This window comes from Myotis myotis, unplaced genomic scaffold (genome assembly GCF_014108235.1).
Source record: "Myotis myotis isolate mMyoMyo1 unplaced genomic scaffold, mMyoMyo1.p scaffold_m19_p_29, whole genome shotgun sequence".
NCBI classification, from domain to species: domain Eukaryota; kingdom Metazoa; phylum Chordata; class Mammalia; order Chiroptera; family Vespertilionidae; genus Myotis; species Myotis myotis.
Genome location: NW_023416334.1, coordinates 571,084 through 588,829, shown reverse-complemented (window position 1 = coordinate 588,829; position 17,746 = coordinate 571,084). Strand labels below are relative to the sequence as shown.

At 47.3% G+C, this 17,746-nt stretch overlaps 1 protein-coding gene across 16 annotated transcripts in view; it reads right to left on the bottom strand.

Annotated features, from left to right (window-relative positions):
- Positions 1-17,746, bottom strand: part of LOC118649339 (myosin phosphatase Rho interacting protein) — a 240,912-nt gene that overhangs the window by 81,619 nt on the left and 141,547 nt on the right. For 13 of the 16 annotated variants that reach the window (XR_004965605.1, XR_004965606.1, XR_004965608.1 and 10 more), the window contains 2 exons: positions 12,391-16,248; positions 8,477-8,624 (listed from right to left, as the gene is read on the bottom strand). Coding sequence is in view for 12 of the 16 variants with exons in the window: in XM_036296234.1 (XP_036152127.1) it covers positions 8,477-8,624; positions 12,391-16,248 (4,006 nt within the window). In the remaining 4 variants the exon portion in view is untranslated. Of the gene's footprint in view, positions 1-6,220; positions 6,259-8,476; positions 8,625-12,390; positions 16,249-17,746 lie in introns of those variants that run through there. The other 3 variants (XM_036296245.1, XM_036296244.1, XM_036296242.1) reach the window with 2 other exon arrangements.

The following is a 17,746-nucleotide window of genomic DNA, read 5'->3' as shown; positions in this document are numbered from 1 at the left end:
TGTAAATAGATTGAATGCTCCAATCAAAAGATATCGAGTGGCTGAATGGATAAGAAAACATGACCCATATACATGCTGTCTACAAGAGACCCACCTCAGAACAAGGGATGCACACAGACTGAGAGTGAAGGGATGGGAAAAATATCTTTCAGGCAAATGGAAATGAAAAAAAAAAAAGCTGTGGTAGCAATATTTATATTGGACAAAATAGACCTCAAAGTGAAGGCCATAACAAGAGATAAGGAAGGCCACTTCATAATACTAAAGTGATTAATACAACAAGAAGATATAACTCTGGTAAACATATACACACCCAATACAGGAGCACCCAAATACATAAAAAAACTTCTGGAAGATATAAAGGGAGAGATCGACAACAATACAATCACGGTAGGGGATTTTAATACCCCACTGACATCACTGGACAAATCCTCTGGACAAAAAACCAGCAAAGAATCAGCAATACTAAATGACTCACTAGACCAGATGGACTTAATTGACATCTTCAGAACATTTCACCCTGGAGCTACGGAGTATACATTCTTCTCAAGTGCACATGGGACATTTTCAAAGATAGACCACATATTGGGTCACAAGCAAAGTCTGTCTAAATTCAAAGAGATTGAAATCATATCAAGCATCTTCTCAGACCACAATGGCATATTATTAGAAATCAACTACAATAAAATCAATAAAAACAATTCAAACACTTAGAGGGTGAAGAGCATGCTATTAACATGTTAAGCCCCATGTCAGTCACCAGTGACTGACACTATACTTTCTATCCGGAAGACAAAACAGGCTGGGCGCTTAATGTATTAAGCAATGATTGGGTTACCAAAAAGATCAAAGAAGAAATGAAAAACATCCTGAAAATGAATGACCATGAAAACACAACAATCCAAAACCTATGGGACACAGTGAAAACAGTCCTAAGAGGGAAGTTCATAGCTCTACAGGTCTAACTCAAAAAAAGCAAGAAAAAATGGTAATAAATTACCTAACCCTGCAACTTAAAGAATTAGAAAGAGAGCAACAAGAAAAGCCCAGAGTAAGCAGAAGAAAGGAAATAATAAAGATCAGAGTGAAAATAAACGACATAGAGACCAAAAAACAAAACAAAACAATACAAAAGATCAATGAAACCAAGAGCCGGTTCTTTGAAAGGATAAACAAGATTGATGAACCTCTAGCCAGACTCACCAAGAAACAAAGAAAGAGGGCTCAAACAAAATCAGAAATGAAAGAGGTAAAGTAACAACCGATCTCACAGACATACAGAGGATTGTAAAAAAATACTACGAAAAACTCTACTCCAACAAACTGGACAACCTAGATGAAATGGACATATTTTTAGAAAAATACAAGCTTCCAAAACCTGAATAGGCTGATAACTACTGAAGAAATTGAAACAGTAATCAAAAAACTTCTGGCAAACAAAAGCCCTGGACCAGATGGCTTCACAGGGGAGTTTTATCAAACATTCAAAGAAGAACTAAAACCTATCCTTCTCAGACTATTCCAAAACATTCAAGAGGAAGACACACTTCCAAGCTCTTTCTATGAAGCCAGCATTACCCTAATCCCCAAACCAGATAAAGGCACTACAAAGAAAGAGAATTACAGGGCAATATCCCTGATGAACATACATGCCAATATCCTCAACAAAATTCAAGCAAATTGGATGCAGCATTACATTATAAAGATCATACACCATGACCAAGTGGGATTTATTCCAGGGGTGCAAGGCTGGTACAATATCTGCATATCAATCAACGTGATATATCACATAAACAAATAAAAAACAAAAATCACATAATCATATTAATTGATGCAGAAAAGGCATTGGACAAAATCCTACATCCTCAGCGAAGTGGGAATACAGGAATCATACCTCAACATAATAAAAGCCTTATATGACAAACCTATAGCCAACATCATACTCAATGGGCAAACACTAAAACCATTTCCCCTGCAAACAGGAACAAGACAAGAATGCCCACTTTCACCACTCGTGTTCGACATAGTACTGGAAGTGCTAGCCATAGCGATCAGACAAGAAGAAAACATAAAAGGCACCCAAATTGGAAAAAAAGAACTAAAATTGTCATTATTCGCAGATGACATAATATTGTACATAGAAAACCCTAAAGACTCCATAAAAAAACTAACAGAATTAATAAATGGATTTGGCAATGTAGCAGGATATAAAATTAACCACCAGAAATCTATGGCTTTTTTATACACCAACTAGAGGCCTGGTGCATGAAATTTGTGCACCGGGAAAGGGGGGCCCTCAGCCCAGCCTGCACCCTCTCGCAATCTGGGACCCCTCGGGGGATGTCTGCCTGCCGGTTTAGGCCTAATCCTGACATCCCTCTCGCAATCCGGGATCACTAGCTCCTAACTGCTCACCCGCCTGCCTGCCTAATTGCCCCTAACCGCCTCTGTCTTGGCCCCCGCGCCCAAGACCTGGCTTCCCTCTCTCTGGCCGGCCACAGGCACCTGGGACCCGGGGTGCCCTCCCTTTGGCTGGCCTCAGGCACCCAGGCCCTGGGCCAGCTTTGCCCGGTCTGGCCACAGGCGCCCGGGCCCCAGCTTTGTCAGGAAGGACATCCGGAAGGTCGTATGGAAGAAGCCTGGTCTAATTAGCATATTACCCTTTTATTAGTATAGATAATGAACTCACAGAAAGAGAAACTAAAAAAATCCCATTTACCATTGCAACAAAAAATTAAGATACCGCCCTAACTGGTTTGGCTCAGTGAATTGAGCGTCGGCCTGCGGACTGAAGGGTCCCAGGTTCGATTCCTGTCAAGGGCATGTACCTTGGTTGTGGGCACATCCCCAGTAGTGGGTGTGCAGGAGGCAGCTGATCGATGTTTCTCTCTCATCGATGTTTCCAACTCTCTATCCCTCTCCCTTCCTCTCTGTAAAAAATCAATAAAATATATTTAAAAAAAAGAAAAAAGCTGGCAGTCGGACATCCCCTGAGGGTTCCAGGACTGGGAGAGGGCGCAGGCCAGGCTGAGGGACCCCTACACCGTGCACGAATTTTATGCACCGGGCCTCTAAAACATGGCCCGACTATATGCTGTCTACAAGAGACTAACCTCAGAACAAAAGACTCACATAAGATGAGAGTGAGGGGATGGCAAAAAATTTTCCATGCAAATGGAAAAGAAAAAAAAAAAAGCTGGGGTAGCAAAACTCATATCTGATAAAATAGACTTCAAAGTGAAGGCCATCACAAGAGACAACAAAGGTTACTACATAATACTAAAGGGATCAATCCAACACGAGGATATAACCCTGGCAAAATTACATGCTAGGCACCCAATATAGGAGCACCTAAATATATAAAAAATCTTCTAGAGGACTTTAAAGGAGAGATCGACAGCAATACAGACTGACTTCACTGGATTAGATCTTCCAAATAAAAAATTAACAAGGAAATACTGACTCTAAATGACACAGTGCATCCAATGAATTTAATTGACATTTATAGAACGTTTCACCCCAAAGCTGCAGAATATGCATTCTTTTCAAGTGCACATGGGTTCTTCACAAAGACAGACCACATGTTAGGACACAAAACACGTCTCTACAAGTTCAAGAAGAGTGAAATGTTGTCAAGCAGCTTCTCAGATCACAGTGGAATGAAATTAGAAATCAACTACAGTAAAAACACTGAAAAACATTCAGACACATGGAGGCTAAATATAAATAGCATGTCCTTAAGCAATGAATGGGTTACCAATGAGATCAAGAAAGAAAGAAAAAAACTTCCTGGAAACAAATGAAAATGAACATACAACCACCCCAAATCTTTGGGACACAGCAAAAGCAGTCCTGAGAGGGAAGTTCATAGCACTCCAGTTAAATAGGCCAATAACAACTGATGAAATAGAAGCAGTAATAAAAGAATTCCCAGCCAACAAAATCCCAGGAACGAATGGTTTCACAGGGGAGTTTTACCAAACATTCAAAGAAGAACACCTGTCCTCCTCAAACTATTCCAAAAAATCCAGAGGAAGGAACACTTCCAAGCTCTTTTTATGAGGCCAGCATTATCCTAATTCCAAAACCAGATAAAGACACTACAAAGAAAGAGAATTACAGGCCAATATCTCTGATGAACATAGATACTAAAATCCTCAACAAAATATTAGCAAAGCGGATCCAGCAATATATTAAAGAGGTCATACATCATGACCAAGTGGGATTTATTCTGGGGATGCAAGGCTGGTATAATATTTGCAAATCAATAAATGTGATACATCACATAAACAAATTGAGAGACAAAAATCACATGATCACATCAACAGACAGAAAAAGCATTTGACAAAATCCAACAGCCATGTTTATAAAAACTCTCAGCAAAGTGGGATAGAGGGAGCATATCTCAACATGATAAAGGCCATATATGACAAACCTATAGCCAATATCATACTCAATGGGCAAAAACTAAAACCATTTCCCTAAGAACAGAAACAAGACAGGGATGTCCGCTTTCACCACTCTTATTCAACATAGTACTGGAAGCCCCAGCCACAGCGATCAGACAAGAAGAAGAACTAAAAGGCATCCAAATTGGAAGGGAGGAAGTAAAACTCTCATTATTCACAGTCGACATGATACTGTACATAGAAAACCATAAAGACTCCACCAAAAACCAACTAGATTTTATAAATGAATTTGGCAATGTAGCAGGATACAAAATCCAACACCCAAAAATCAATGGCTTTTTTATACACTAATTATGAATTCTCAGAAAGAGAAACTAAACAAACATTCCCATTTACCTTGGCAACCAAAAAATTAAGATACTTAGTAATAAACTTCACCCAAGGAGATAAAAGACTTGTACTCGGAAAACTAAAGGACATTGAAAAAAGAGAGAGAAGAAGATATAAACAAGTGGGAAAATATAACGTGTTTAATGATTCGTAGAATCAACATCATTAAAATGTCCATGCTACCCAAAGTAATCTACAGATTCAATGCAATTCCTATTAAAATCCCAACAGCATATTTCACAGACCTAGAACAAACACTCCAAAAATTTATATGGAACCAAAAAGGACCCCGAAGAGCTGCAGCAATCTGGAGAAAGAAGAACAAAGTTGGAGGAATCACAATACCAGATATCAAGTTATACTACAAAACCACTGTAATCAAAGCAGCCTGGTACTGGCACAAGAACAAGCATACATATCAATGGAACAGAACAGAGACCCCAGAAATCGACCCAAGCCATTATGCTCAATTAATATTTGACAAAGGAGGCAAGAGTATACAATAGAGTCAAGACAGTCTCTTCAATAAATGGTGCTGGGAAAATTGGGCAGATACATGCAAAAAAATGAAACTAGACCACCAACTTAAACCATACACAAGAATAAACTCAAAATGGATAAAAGACTTAAAATTAAGTTGTGGAACCATAAAAATCCTAGAAGAAACCATAGGAAGCAAAATCTCAGACATCTCTTATAGCAATATGTTTATGGATACATCTTAGGGCAAAGGAAACTAAGGAGAAAATAAACAAATGGGACTACATCAAAATGAAAAGCTTCTGCATAGCAAAAGAAACCATCAACAAAACAACAAGAAAGCCCACTGCATGGGAGGCTTATTTGGCAATGATCCATCTGATAAAGGGTTAATTTCCAAAATATATAAGGAACTCATACACCTTAACAAAAGGAAGACAAACAATCCAATTAAAAAATCTCCAAAGTGAACATACAGATGGCCAAGAGACATATGAAAAAATGCTCAAAGTCACTGATCATCAGAGAGATGCAAATTAAGACAACAATGAGGCATCATCTCACACCTGTCAGAACGGCTACCATCAACAAATCCACAAATGACAAGTGCTGGCGAGGATGTGGAGAAAAGGGAACCCTAATGCACTGCTGGTAGGAATACAGACTGATGCAGCCATTATGGAAAACAGTATGGAGTTCCCTCAAAAAATTAAATATGGAACTGCCATTTGACTCAGTGATCCCACTTTTAGGAATACATCCTAAGAGACCCGAAACACCAATCAGGAAGAATGTGTGCACCCCTATGTTCATAGCAGCACAATTTACAGTAGCTAAGATCTGGAATCAGCCAAGTGCCCATCAGTAGATGAGTGGATAAAAGCTGTGGTATATTTACACCATGGAATACTACGCAGCAGTAAAAAAGAAGAATCTCTTACCCTTTGAGACAGCATGGAGGGACCTGGAGAGTATCATGCTAAGAGAAATAAGCCAGTTAGAGAAAGACAAGTATCACACGATCTCACTCATATGTGGAATCTAATTAACAAAATAAACTGATAAACAGAATAGATCCAGAGACATGGAAGCATGGAACAGAGTGCGGAATCTTGGGGGGAAGGCGGGGGAGTAGGGTGGGTGGGAGGTAATTAATCAAAACCTGGTATGGATATATGCATAACCCATGGACACAGACAAATAGGGTGGTGAAAGACTGGGGTGGGGGCAGGGGCGGGCTAGAGGGGGTCAATGGGGAAAAGGGGGACATACATAATACTTTCAACAATAACGATTTAATAATAAAAATTAAATAAAATTAAAAAACACTGCCCTGGCCTGTGTGGAGCATCAACCATATACCAAAAGGCTATGTGTTTGATCTTTTTTCGGAGCATGTATGGAAGACAACCAATTGATGTTTCTCTCTCTCTCTCTCAATCGATAAGCATATCCTCAGATGAGGTTAGATAGATAGATAAATAAAATATTTTTTAAAAAACAAAGACAACCTATTGAATGGGAAAAGATATTTACCAAGACATATCTAATAAGGGATTAATATTCAAAATTTTTACAATTCTGTAATATTTCAGGCAGTAAAATGTCAGATATTTCTCTTATCATTTTTTTCTGATATATCTCCTCGGGCTAGAAAAACAAAAGAAAAATAAACAAATGGGACTATATCAAACTAAAGTTTTGGCACAGCAAAGTAAACCATCAACGAAATGCAATGACAACCTACTGAAGAGAAGATATTTGCCAATGATATAAAGGGTTAACATCCAAAATTTTATAAAGAACTCATACTACTCAACACCCCAAACCAAACAATCCAATTAATAGATGGTCAGAGGACCTGAATAGACAATTCTCCAAAGAGGACATACAGATGGCCAATAGATATATGAAAACATGCTTAAAGTCACTAATCAACAGAGAAATGCAAATTAAAACCACAATGAGGTATCACCTCACACTTGTCAGAATGGCTACCATCAGTAAATCAACAAACAAGTGTTGGCAAGTATGTGGAGAAAAGGAAACCCTTGTGTCTTGTTGGTGGGAATGTAGACGGGTGCAGTCACTATGAAAAACAGTACGGAGGGTCCTCAAAAAATTAAAAATGGCACTTCCTTATAACCCAATGATTCTACTTCTGGGTATGTATCTGAAGAAACCCAAAGCACTAATTCAAAAGAGTTTATCCACTGCTATGCTCACTGCAGTGTTATTTACAATAGCTAAGATATGGAAGCAACCCAAGTGCCCAGCAACAGATGACTGGCTAAAAAGCTGGGAGATACACACACACACACACACACACACACACACACACACACACACACACATTCATATACACACACACAATGGAACGTTACTCAGTCATAATCTTACTATCTGAGACAGCATGGATGGACTTAGAGGGTATTATGCTAAGTGAACTAAGTCAGTCAGAGAAAGAGAAATACCATGATTTCACTTATATGTGGAATCTAAGTGAACAACAAAACAGAAACACGTTTATACATATAGAGAACAGACTGATGGTTGCCAGATAGGATGGGGTTCAGGGACAAGGTGAAAAAGGTGAAGGGATTAAGAAGTACTAATTGGTAGTTACAAAAGTCATGGGGATGTAAGGTACAGCATAGGGAATATAGTCAATAATATTGTAATTACAGCCCTGGCCGGTTTGGCTCAGTGGATAGAGTGTCGGCCTGCGGACTGAAGGGTCCCAGTTTCGATTCCGGTCAAGGGCATGTACCTTGGTTGCGGGCACATCCCCAGTGGGGAGATGTGCAGGAGGCAGCTGATCAGTGTTTCTCTCTCATCGATGTTTCTAATTCTCTATCCCTCTCCCTTCCTCTCTGTAAGGAATCAATAAAATATATTTTTGAAAAATAATAATATTGTAATTACTACATGTGGTGCCAGGTGGGGACTGGAAGTATTGGAGGGGATACGTTGTAAAGTGACTGTCTAACCACTATGCTACAGAGCTGAAATGAACACAAACTAATATGGGATGTAAACCGCAATTGAAAAATAAAATAAAATATCCTTGGATCAGGAAGCTTAAATCTTAACCCAATGACAGCACGAAGAGCAGTCCTAACTGCGCTGTGCCGCCAGCTCCGGGAGTCCTCCACCTGTCCTGCCCTCCGGCTAACCCACCACCTGCCAGCTCCCACCTGAGATGGTGGCTGCAGTCTCCTCAGCCAGGAGGCGGTCTTTTTCCTCTCGCAGTTTCTCCAGCTCTCGCTGGTGCTGCCTCTGGAGATCTTCAATCTTCTTCTGGTGCGTTTCTTCCATTGCTGCAAACCCTCGTTCGCAGGTGGCCTGCAAGATGCAAAGGAGCTCGATCAATTTGTTTCACCACCTCTAAGTCGGGCATCCTGTTTGATAAGCCGGCAGCCCGCCTGCTCTCAGACTTCCTGTTCTCGAGGAATACGCTCTCTGAAGGCGAGCACTGAGCCAGCGGGGCCACCTGACAGCTGTCTGGAGACTCTCACTGATGCTATCAGAGCACTTAGAAAAGGGTGTTTATATCTGTAAATTGTCTTATTTCTATGACTGTTCTGAATCCTGTGGAATGAGTTGGTATTGTGGGTGGGAAGAGGCTGCAGTGGAATCTAAGACAGCCAATTCTGGGCCCTGATAGAATTACTGCCAGGTCGGACTGACAAGAGGGAGAGAGGAGAATTTGCAGAGGCTGGCCGTGTCTGATTTGAGTTCATACAGTAAGTAGCACTGTCAGTCACAAACTGGGCATTTCACAAGTAAGTCATAGTCATGACTTTGTGAGCTGAGGCTCCATGGGGCTGGCCCTGCACTGACGAGCTGGCCCCCCTCATCTGCTCACACCTCTGTGGTGCCCACGAGGGGTTACATTAGGCTACGTGCTCTCTTCCCTTCCAACCTGTCTTCCTTCTATTTTCTTTGAAGGAGTACAGAGGGGCAGTAATTAGTGACTCCACTAATACGCTGGGACACATAACAGAAAAACTGCTCTCCAACTTGTCTACACCTGTTACAGGCTGGGGCAGTTTATTACATGGGCACACAGGAGTGCAGGGGAAGGACACAGGATCCCTAAGAAGGGATCCAACCATCCCACACGCTACACCGGGAAGTCCAGGCCTGGCTTATCAGCTGTTCTTAACAGGGCAGGTGAGTGTGCCCCACAGATGTAAGGAGGTCTGTGTAGCTGTTTTGTGCACGGAGTCACACTTTCTGTCTAAATCCCTTGCAAAATCTGTTTCTGAATAGGGATCAGGCCTTCCAGTGGTTTTTAAAAAGTGGAAGAATGTGGCTATGATCCATTCCAAATGCAAGTGGAGGCTCTATCTTCCCAAGAAGATACATGGATTTAAGAAAAAACAAAAAACAAACCCACCCGGGTGTCTGAGCCCCCACAGTAACTGTGAGGCTTTCCTGAGGGCCTCAGTTCAGTTTTTCTAAACTCATGATCAGAGTCTGGATTTCACTGCAGCAGATTTGCTGCAAAGGGGATATGGTTTTAACTGTGTTCACCATTAACTGGGCATTACTTTCCCCAGAGGCTCCTTCTGGCAGCCGGTGGTCTCCTTCCACCACCTCACACCAAAGGACGGTGGAGGAACCCTCGAGCTGTGGCTCGGACCCTTGTGTGCTCGGAACCCATCGTCTTCTCTCTCCCTGGTGCTTTGGTTCACATATGGCTTCTCAGTTAACACAGAGCTAGTAGATCTCGTAAGTATTAGTTTGATTTGAGTGCTTTAGAATCCTATATAATAAAAGCCTAATATGCTATGTGTCCGGTCAACCATTCAACCAATCAAAGTGTAATATGCTAATGATATGCTAAGGCCACTCAAAAGCTCGCTATGACATGCACTGACCACCAGGGGGTAGAAACTCTGACCGGTAGGTTAGCTTGCTGTTGGGGTCTGGCCAATCAGGACTAAGCAAGTCAGGCTGGACATGCCCTGGAACCCTACTGCGGTCCCTCTCTGGCTGGCCAACCTCCCAAGTCCCTCCCGGCCCCGATCGTGCACCAGTGGGGTCCCTTGGCCTGGCCTGCGCCCTCTCGCAATCCGGGATCCCTCGGGGAATGTTGGAGAGCTGGTTTCGGCCTGATCCAGCAGGCCAGGCCAAGGGACCCCACTGGTGTACAAATTTGTGCACCGGGCCTCCAGTAGCTAAATAATGGTCAAAATTGTTCCTACAGAAACTCTGAGGTGTCTTTAAAGATTGGCTGCTTCCCTGGAGAGCATGTGTTGGTAAAAAAAAAAATCAATAAACATTTTAATTTTTAAGCCAATAATCGCTGGGATCAATGACTACTATGCAGATTCATGAGGGAAGGCAACAGCCTATGGCTATAGTAGAGTGGCCATCAGGCACAGATCCCAATCTCCCCAACCCGGGCAAAAATCTGCACAAAGTAGTAGCATTAGCCGGGTCCCCAGGAGAGTGCTATTTGGTTGTAATTTCTGTGTGTCTCAAGGTTGTCAATGAGAATACCATGGAGCTATGTCACAGCAAGGGGACACTGGGCCCCAGCACCATCTATAGCCAGTTGTCCACACAAAACAGTGTTACCCTTCTGATGGCTTGCTAACTGGTGGTACGATGTCACCCCTTTGGCCAAAGCCTTATCTACGCCCAGCTGACTGCCGTGGGAGCTGGACAGCCTCACCGTGCAGGAGGCTTTGGTGGAGCTGACAGGAAGCAGTTCACTGTGGCTCCTGTGAGCCTGAGCTGTGGATGCGCCCAGGCACCTGCTCACAGACCTGCTGGGTGCTGTGAAAAGCTGCGGGGCCCTGTGAGTAGGGAAGGCACCAGGACAGTGCTGGTGCAAATTACTTTGAAAGCCCCACCTGAGCACTGCGATCACAGGCACCGACTGCCACAGGGCACTTCCGGGAAAGAGCCCTGGAAGCTCTCCCGTGATTCACGATGGTTTCCAAATGTTTCTGACTGACTCAGCACAAGCACAGCGAAGGCGGCCTCTTGGCCTGCGTGTTTGCTGGCCACCACACGGGCTTGCTGGGAGTGGCTGTGCTGTCACAAAGGTAAGAATGTGCTGCCAACACAGAGCACACTTACGCTTTCCTGCCGGACCTGGAGGAGTGCACTGCTGGGAGCACAGCCGTGGCAGCTTGCTCAGCAGCAGCAAAGCAGCATTTGCAGCCCGGAGCCAGCTCTGTGCTGCACGGAAGGGAGTGTCACCTCGGGCCTGCCGAGACTAAGGGCTTGTGAGGGACGTAAGCATTTGTGGGGTGTAGCTCCAAGGGATGGCAAGCAGCCCAAGAGGATAACGCCGAGAAGCTTAGGGGATCAGCCACATGCATGCACACAGGTGCCTCTGGTTATGAAGGGGATGGGCGAGAAGCTGGACCGCTTCACAGAATCTAATGCCTGTGGGCCTGGAATTGTCACCTTTGAGTGCCAGGGCCTGGGTATTCTGCATAATGAGAAACAGGTTAGGAGTGTGGGAGACAGTGACAAGAAAAGGTTCTTTCTCAAAGCTCCTGAGAAGTACCAGCACTGAAAGCTGTGCTCCCTAGTCCTTACCTAGGTGCCCACTAAACACCAGTTCCCTACAGAGTTGGAACAGGAGTGTGGCTCTCGGCACTGTCTTGTCAATATTCCTATCTTTCAGGCTCCCCAAACTCTGCTCTCCTACAACAGTTAAGAGACATCCCTCAAAGGGTGCCTCTGGCCCATCTATCCCAGGCTTTTCTTCAGTGTAGTTTGCACCAGCCACAGGTGGGCTGTTGGGGTGGGAAGCAGGCGAGGCGGTGAGGGGCTGTGAGAAGCAGGCGGGAAGGGATGGGAGACTACACTCCCTCTCGCCAATGATCCTGTTCTGCTAGTCCTCTTTCCTGGTGGGGGATGTGGAACAGGATGCTAGACCCTAACCAAGGCCCTGCTCTGAGGCCACGCCATCATGAGCAAGGAGTTGAGGAAGGAACAAAATGTTGAATAAATTCTGCTTATACAGGAACTCAGGGCCAAGAACTGTCTCCCAGCTCCACCCCGAGAGTCCCACACTGACTCTCAACTAGCAAGAGAGTGCCTGCCCCTCGACTGCTTTGCAAATTAAACGATGCTTCGAAACCTTAAGGTTCTCGAAGTCTTTCTGGTACTTCTCTCGCAGCGTGGCCGTGTCACCCTCCAGGTCCTTGTGCTCCAGCTCCTCCCGCATGATGTCCATCTGAGCCTCCAGCTCCTGGATGCGCTCCCTCAGCCCCACCATGGAGTCGGCCTCCCCAGTGGCTACTTGCAGAGCATCCCTGGGCTGGCCAACTGGCCAGGTGGAGGAAGGGGGCTGGTGGGGGCTGCTGGCCAGCAAGGCTTCCGGCGGCTGGCCCTGATAGTGGCAGAGGGTCTCCTGCAGGCACTGTAGGTTCTGGGAGTAGTGCTCCTGCAAGGTCCTTAGCTCTTCCTCGTGGATGGTCTGTAGCTCTTTGACCTTGAGCTGGAACTTGTCCTCCAGGGTCTGCATCTGCTCCACATGGTGCCTCTCCATGTCCTGCCTGTCTCTGACTGAGGCATCCAGCTGGCTCAGGACTCGGCTGTGCTCAGCCTGCAGTGTATTCTCGGCTCTGTTCAACTGCTCCACCACACACCGGATCTCCTCCTCGTACCTTCCTTGCAGGGCAAACATGTTCTCATTGTGCTTGCTCTCCACTTCCTCCAGATACCTCTGCTGCTGGTCTAGCTGGGTGACCTGGGCCTTGAGCTCTGCATTTTCCCTTTGAATGATGGCAATCACTTCCAGGTACTCACTCTTCTGCTTCCGGAGAAGTTCCTTGTACTCCTCCTTCAGGGCTCCGACAGCTTGCTCGTGCTCCTGGCAGGAGGCCCCCCTGCTCTGCCAGGACTCCTTGTAGTACTGAAGCTCTTTTTCATACTCCAGCCGAATTTTGCAGGCTGCATAACACACCTGAGCCTGAATAATTGCATCTTTAACTAATAATGAAGAATACTGACCAAGGCCTCCCAAATAAGTGTTACAGGAGAGATTCCGGGACACCTGAAGAAGCTTCTGACAATCTCTTATGGATTCCACAGGGGGAAGAGAAGTTAAAGAGGCAGATATCTCTCCTAAGAGGCGGGCTTTATCTTTAAGCTGCAGGGCGAGTTCTTCCTGAATCCCAACGAAGGCCCCAGAGCTCTGGTCCGAGAAGTGGAAGGGCTCCTGGAAGCCAGCTGTGTCTTGATGACTCAGTTCTTCTCTTAATGGGCTCAAGTCCCAGGGAGCCTGGACACCTTCTGCAGTGCCTGCTGGGAGCTTGAGGGCCTCTGCGACCTGCTGCATCACCCTCTCAAAGTCAGGGGTTCGGTATGCTCCCAGGATTTCTTCCAGTGCGTGCTTATGTTGCCGCAGGGCTGCCTGGGTCCCCCGGAGAGTCTCCCGAATGCTCTGCAACCGACGGTGGAATGACTCCCTCACTGACTGCACAGCAAAGCTAAGCTCCGCCCTGACCCACGTGGCGTCTGCCAGGGTGGGGACCAGGGCTGGTGGGATGCTCTGCTGCCCACCTCCTGATGCACTGGCTGCCTCTCCCCCCACTGTCCCCAGGTGCTTACTCAGGGACTCAACCCGGCTCCAGAATTCACCATCCACCAGCACCTTCTTAGCCCAGGTGTCTGCTGGGGCCCCCAGACAGACTGCACTCCCAGACTCCAGGGGCAACTTTCCTGACTGAGAAACCTCATCGAGAACGTGCGAGATATCTGACGTTGTGTTTTTTAAAGAGTCTGCTATGTGATTTATCAGAGAGGCTTCCAGAGCTATTTGATCAGCAAGAAGCTTCAGCTGCTCCTGCTCGGTCAGCTCCGGCTGCGGGGACGGCTGCCGCAGAGTCTCCTTCCCTCTCTCCAGGAAGCTCTCTTCTTCCAACGGAGTTTGGGACCCGCTGTCTGCAGGGGCTGGCCAGTGACGCAGAGCCTGGATGGCGCTTACTAGCACGCTCTCCACGCTGGCCAGGGGGCCTGCTCCTGCCCCCGGGGCTTCCTCCTGGCCAGACCTTGGCAGAGACCGTAGCTGTTCTCGGCAATTTTCTAAGCAAGCAAGGGCCTGCGTGTTTTTTACCTGGAAATTGCCAAGCTCCCCTACGTGATTTTCAATGATCTTCGCCCTGGCCTGTTTCTCCTGCTCCAACTGGGAGGCCAGTGTGCCAACCTGGAGCAGGCTGGCGCGGAGCTGCTCGCGGAGCCGGGCCTCAGTGCCAGCCCACTGGTGGTGTAGTGTGAGCAGGGCCTCCTGGCTCTGGCCCTGCTGGCTCTCCAGCTTCACCGTCACATCTTTGAGCTTCTCTTCTGTGATGTAGAGCTTGGTCTCCAGGGAGTGTATTATGGAGAGGTAGGTATCAGAGTCGCTGGTTGCAGGGACAGAGCTGAGGGTGGCCTCTGACGACATGCTCTCCTCGGAGGGTGACCGGTCCTGACTGGTGTCGGAAGACGTGCTGCTGGTCCAGGTCTTCTCGGACCCATCGGGGTGGGTGTATTTCTGGCACTGGATCGTGGAGAACCGGATTCTTTGCCTTTTAATGCCGGGTACACACTGCTCACATTTTGCTGTGTTCCACGAGTGCCCCTCCTTCTCAGGCACTTCTGACTTCGGGGGCATCATGCTCACTTCTCTCCTGGGGCTGCTGTGCCCATGTTTCTCCTTAAGGGCAGCCCCTGGGTCCTCATCCTCAAGCCTCAAGTGTGGGCAGCCTGGGGATGTGCCTGAGGCTGGGAGCTGCAGGCCCGAAAGCGCAAAGCCATCCTCTGCTTCTCCCAGGGAGCTCTGCGGCTCCTCTACTTCCTCTGAAGATGCCTTGGTAAATTTCCTTAAAATCTCTTCCTTTGTCTGGAGCTTCATTTCTGTTTCCTCTAAGCTGCTCCCCAAGGCAACCATTTTAACCAAAGCCTCATTGAGGGCCTGATCTTTCTTTTCCAGAACTTTCTCATGCATGTCCTTGATGTGCCTCAGCTCCTCCTCCCTCTCTCTCAGCAGGGTGTGCATGCCCTGGAGCTGGCTGGCCACCCTCTGGTAGGCATGCTCCAGGCTCTGGTAGTCGGCCTCCCTGCCCTGCAGCTTCTGCTGAAGCTCCGCAACATCCCCATCAGACAGGGCGACACGCTCTGTCAGCTCCTGGAACCGCTGCCGGACCAGGTCCCGCTCATCCCTGAGGCTCTGGACGTGCTGGGCCAGCGTCTGGAGGCTGGCCTCCTTCACCTGCAGCTGCTCCTCCAGCTGGCGCACCGCCTGGCTGCCCTCAGACCTGGCGCTTAACTTTTCCCTCTGGAGGGCCTCCACCTGCTGCTCGTGGTCCTGGAGCTGGTCCTCGTAGGCACTGGCCTTGTCCTCCACCTCCTTCAGGTTCTGCAGCAATGCCTGCTTTTCCTTCTCACAGCTCTCCAGCAGCAGCTCGTAGTTCCTCTGCAGCTTCTCCTCCATCAGCCGCTGGGCCTGCTCGCTAGCACTGAGCTGCTGGCTGAGGTCTGCGATGCGCTCCTGCAGCCTTTGCACCTCCTTCTGCCGGTCTCTCTGCAGCGCCTGCTGCGTCTCCAGGTCCCGCAGCTCCCGCGTCTTCTCCAGCAGCAGGGCCTCTGCACTCTTGAGCTTCTGCTCGCTGGCCTGAAGTTGACCGCTCAGCACGGCCTTGCTGTGCTGCCACTCCTCCAAGTGCTCACGGGCCTTGTCCTTCTCCAGTTTCAGGTCCCCCTTGAGCTGGGCCAGTGCCTGTTCCTTGAAGGTGAGCTCGGCGGCAGCGGTGCTGAGCCTCGCCTGGAGGCTGCGGATTTCGGCCTCATGGTGCCGGACTGCATCCTCAGCCTCCCCGTAGCTGCACTTCAGGGCCTGGGTCTGCTGCGTAGTCAGCCCCTGGCGCCGGCACTGGACCTCCAGCTCCCTTTGCAGATCTTGATTGACTCTGTGGAGCCTCTGCCAGGCGCCAGATGGGGAGGTGGCCACTTCAGTCTTAAAAAAACCGATTAAACACTGGTTAGTAACACTCGGGCATCCTAGTTCTGAGTGTCACACCTCTGGCCAGGGTCAGTCACAGAAAAGCTCCTTGGTGGGTTTGCCTTTTATCCTTTGCACAATTTTTTTCATTAAATAAGCAATCCAACAAATCATCTTAATTATTTTGATAAGTGCTGCTTCCAGGTAAACAGAAAACATGGATAACAACATCAAAACAACTCTAACCAAATGGCTTCTAGGAGAAGTAAACCAAACACAACTGAATGATGGAACATACGGGTAAGCAAAACAGAGACTAAAGACGAGACGGGTGGGAGGAGGGGGAGCAGAGCATGGCATCTGTTTGTTGTACAAAACAAAAGGTACACAGCTCTAGACAATAAACCTTGGAAAAGCACAGGGTAAGGGTGCGGGAGAGGCCCCTTCCTTCTAGGACAGGAGAGAAGGAAGGAGGCAGCAGGTGACACCGAGCACTTTCCTTTCGGAAGTGGAGCTCGTCCTCAGTGACAGGAGGAACGAGTCTCTACCTGTAAGAAGACAAAACGAGGGGAAGCGAAACCCATGGAGTAAGATATGATACCAACAAAACACACCTTCATGGAAGTCAAAATAAGTGACGCAGCACAAAACAAAACAGAACACAAATGGAACAAACTCCCCAAACAGAAAGGCATGCAGGACAGACAGACTATTAATCAGGGGAAACATGAACAGACGTGAGAACAGCCCAGCCTGAGAACCTGACCTGCCTGTGGCCCCTTTCAGTCGGCGGGGAAGCCACAGATGTGACACTCAGTTCCGTTATTGGTTATACTCCACAGCAAGTCCAAACCATGCAAGCTCCTCCTCCCAGAACAAGCAGCGCAGCGCCCATCCCAGGCAAACTCCTTCTGACCCTCAATCCCTAAGGCCCGGTTCTTTCCCAAAGCACAAAGGGAGGGTACGAGCAACCTGCTATTAGACTTTGTGGGAAGGTATTCAGAAGCCAGCTCTGCCCAGTGCCGACTGACAGGGGCTTGGGTGCAGGCTCATGCAATCATCCAAGTTAGAGACAGAGGTAGGTTCTTAGGTTAGCAATGTGCACAATCTGCTGCTACTATCTTTACCGCCTGATGAAGTGAAAGGGAATCTGTGTAGGATAGGGGCCCAACCCAGGTTTAAAAAGATGCTCTCCAAATTTGGAGGTTCTGCATGAATGATCAGAATGCCCTGAGTGAACTGTGCACAAAAGAAGAATGCCCACCATCACCAGCTCCTGGTGCCCGAGAGTCTGAACTGGGCACAGCAATAAGTACAGCTGAAAGGGCTGGGGAGGAGGGTGCAGGGCACACAGTGCGCCCAGGGCCACAGCTAAAGCTGAGGGAAAAGAGAAATGAGAGGAAGAGAAGGCAGAGGGAACATGCAACCACAGCAGTATGGACAGAGGCAGGAAGGCAGGCTCTGCCCAGAAGGTTCACGTGCTGCCCTGGAGGACCGGGACTGAGGCGGGCAA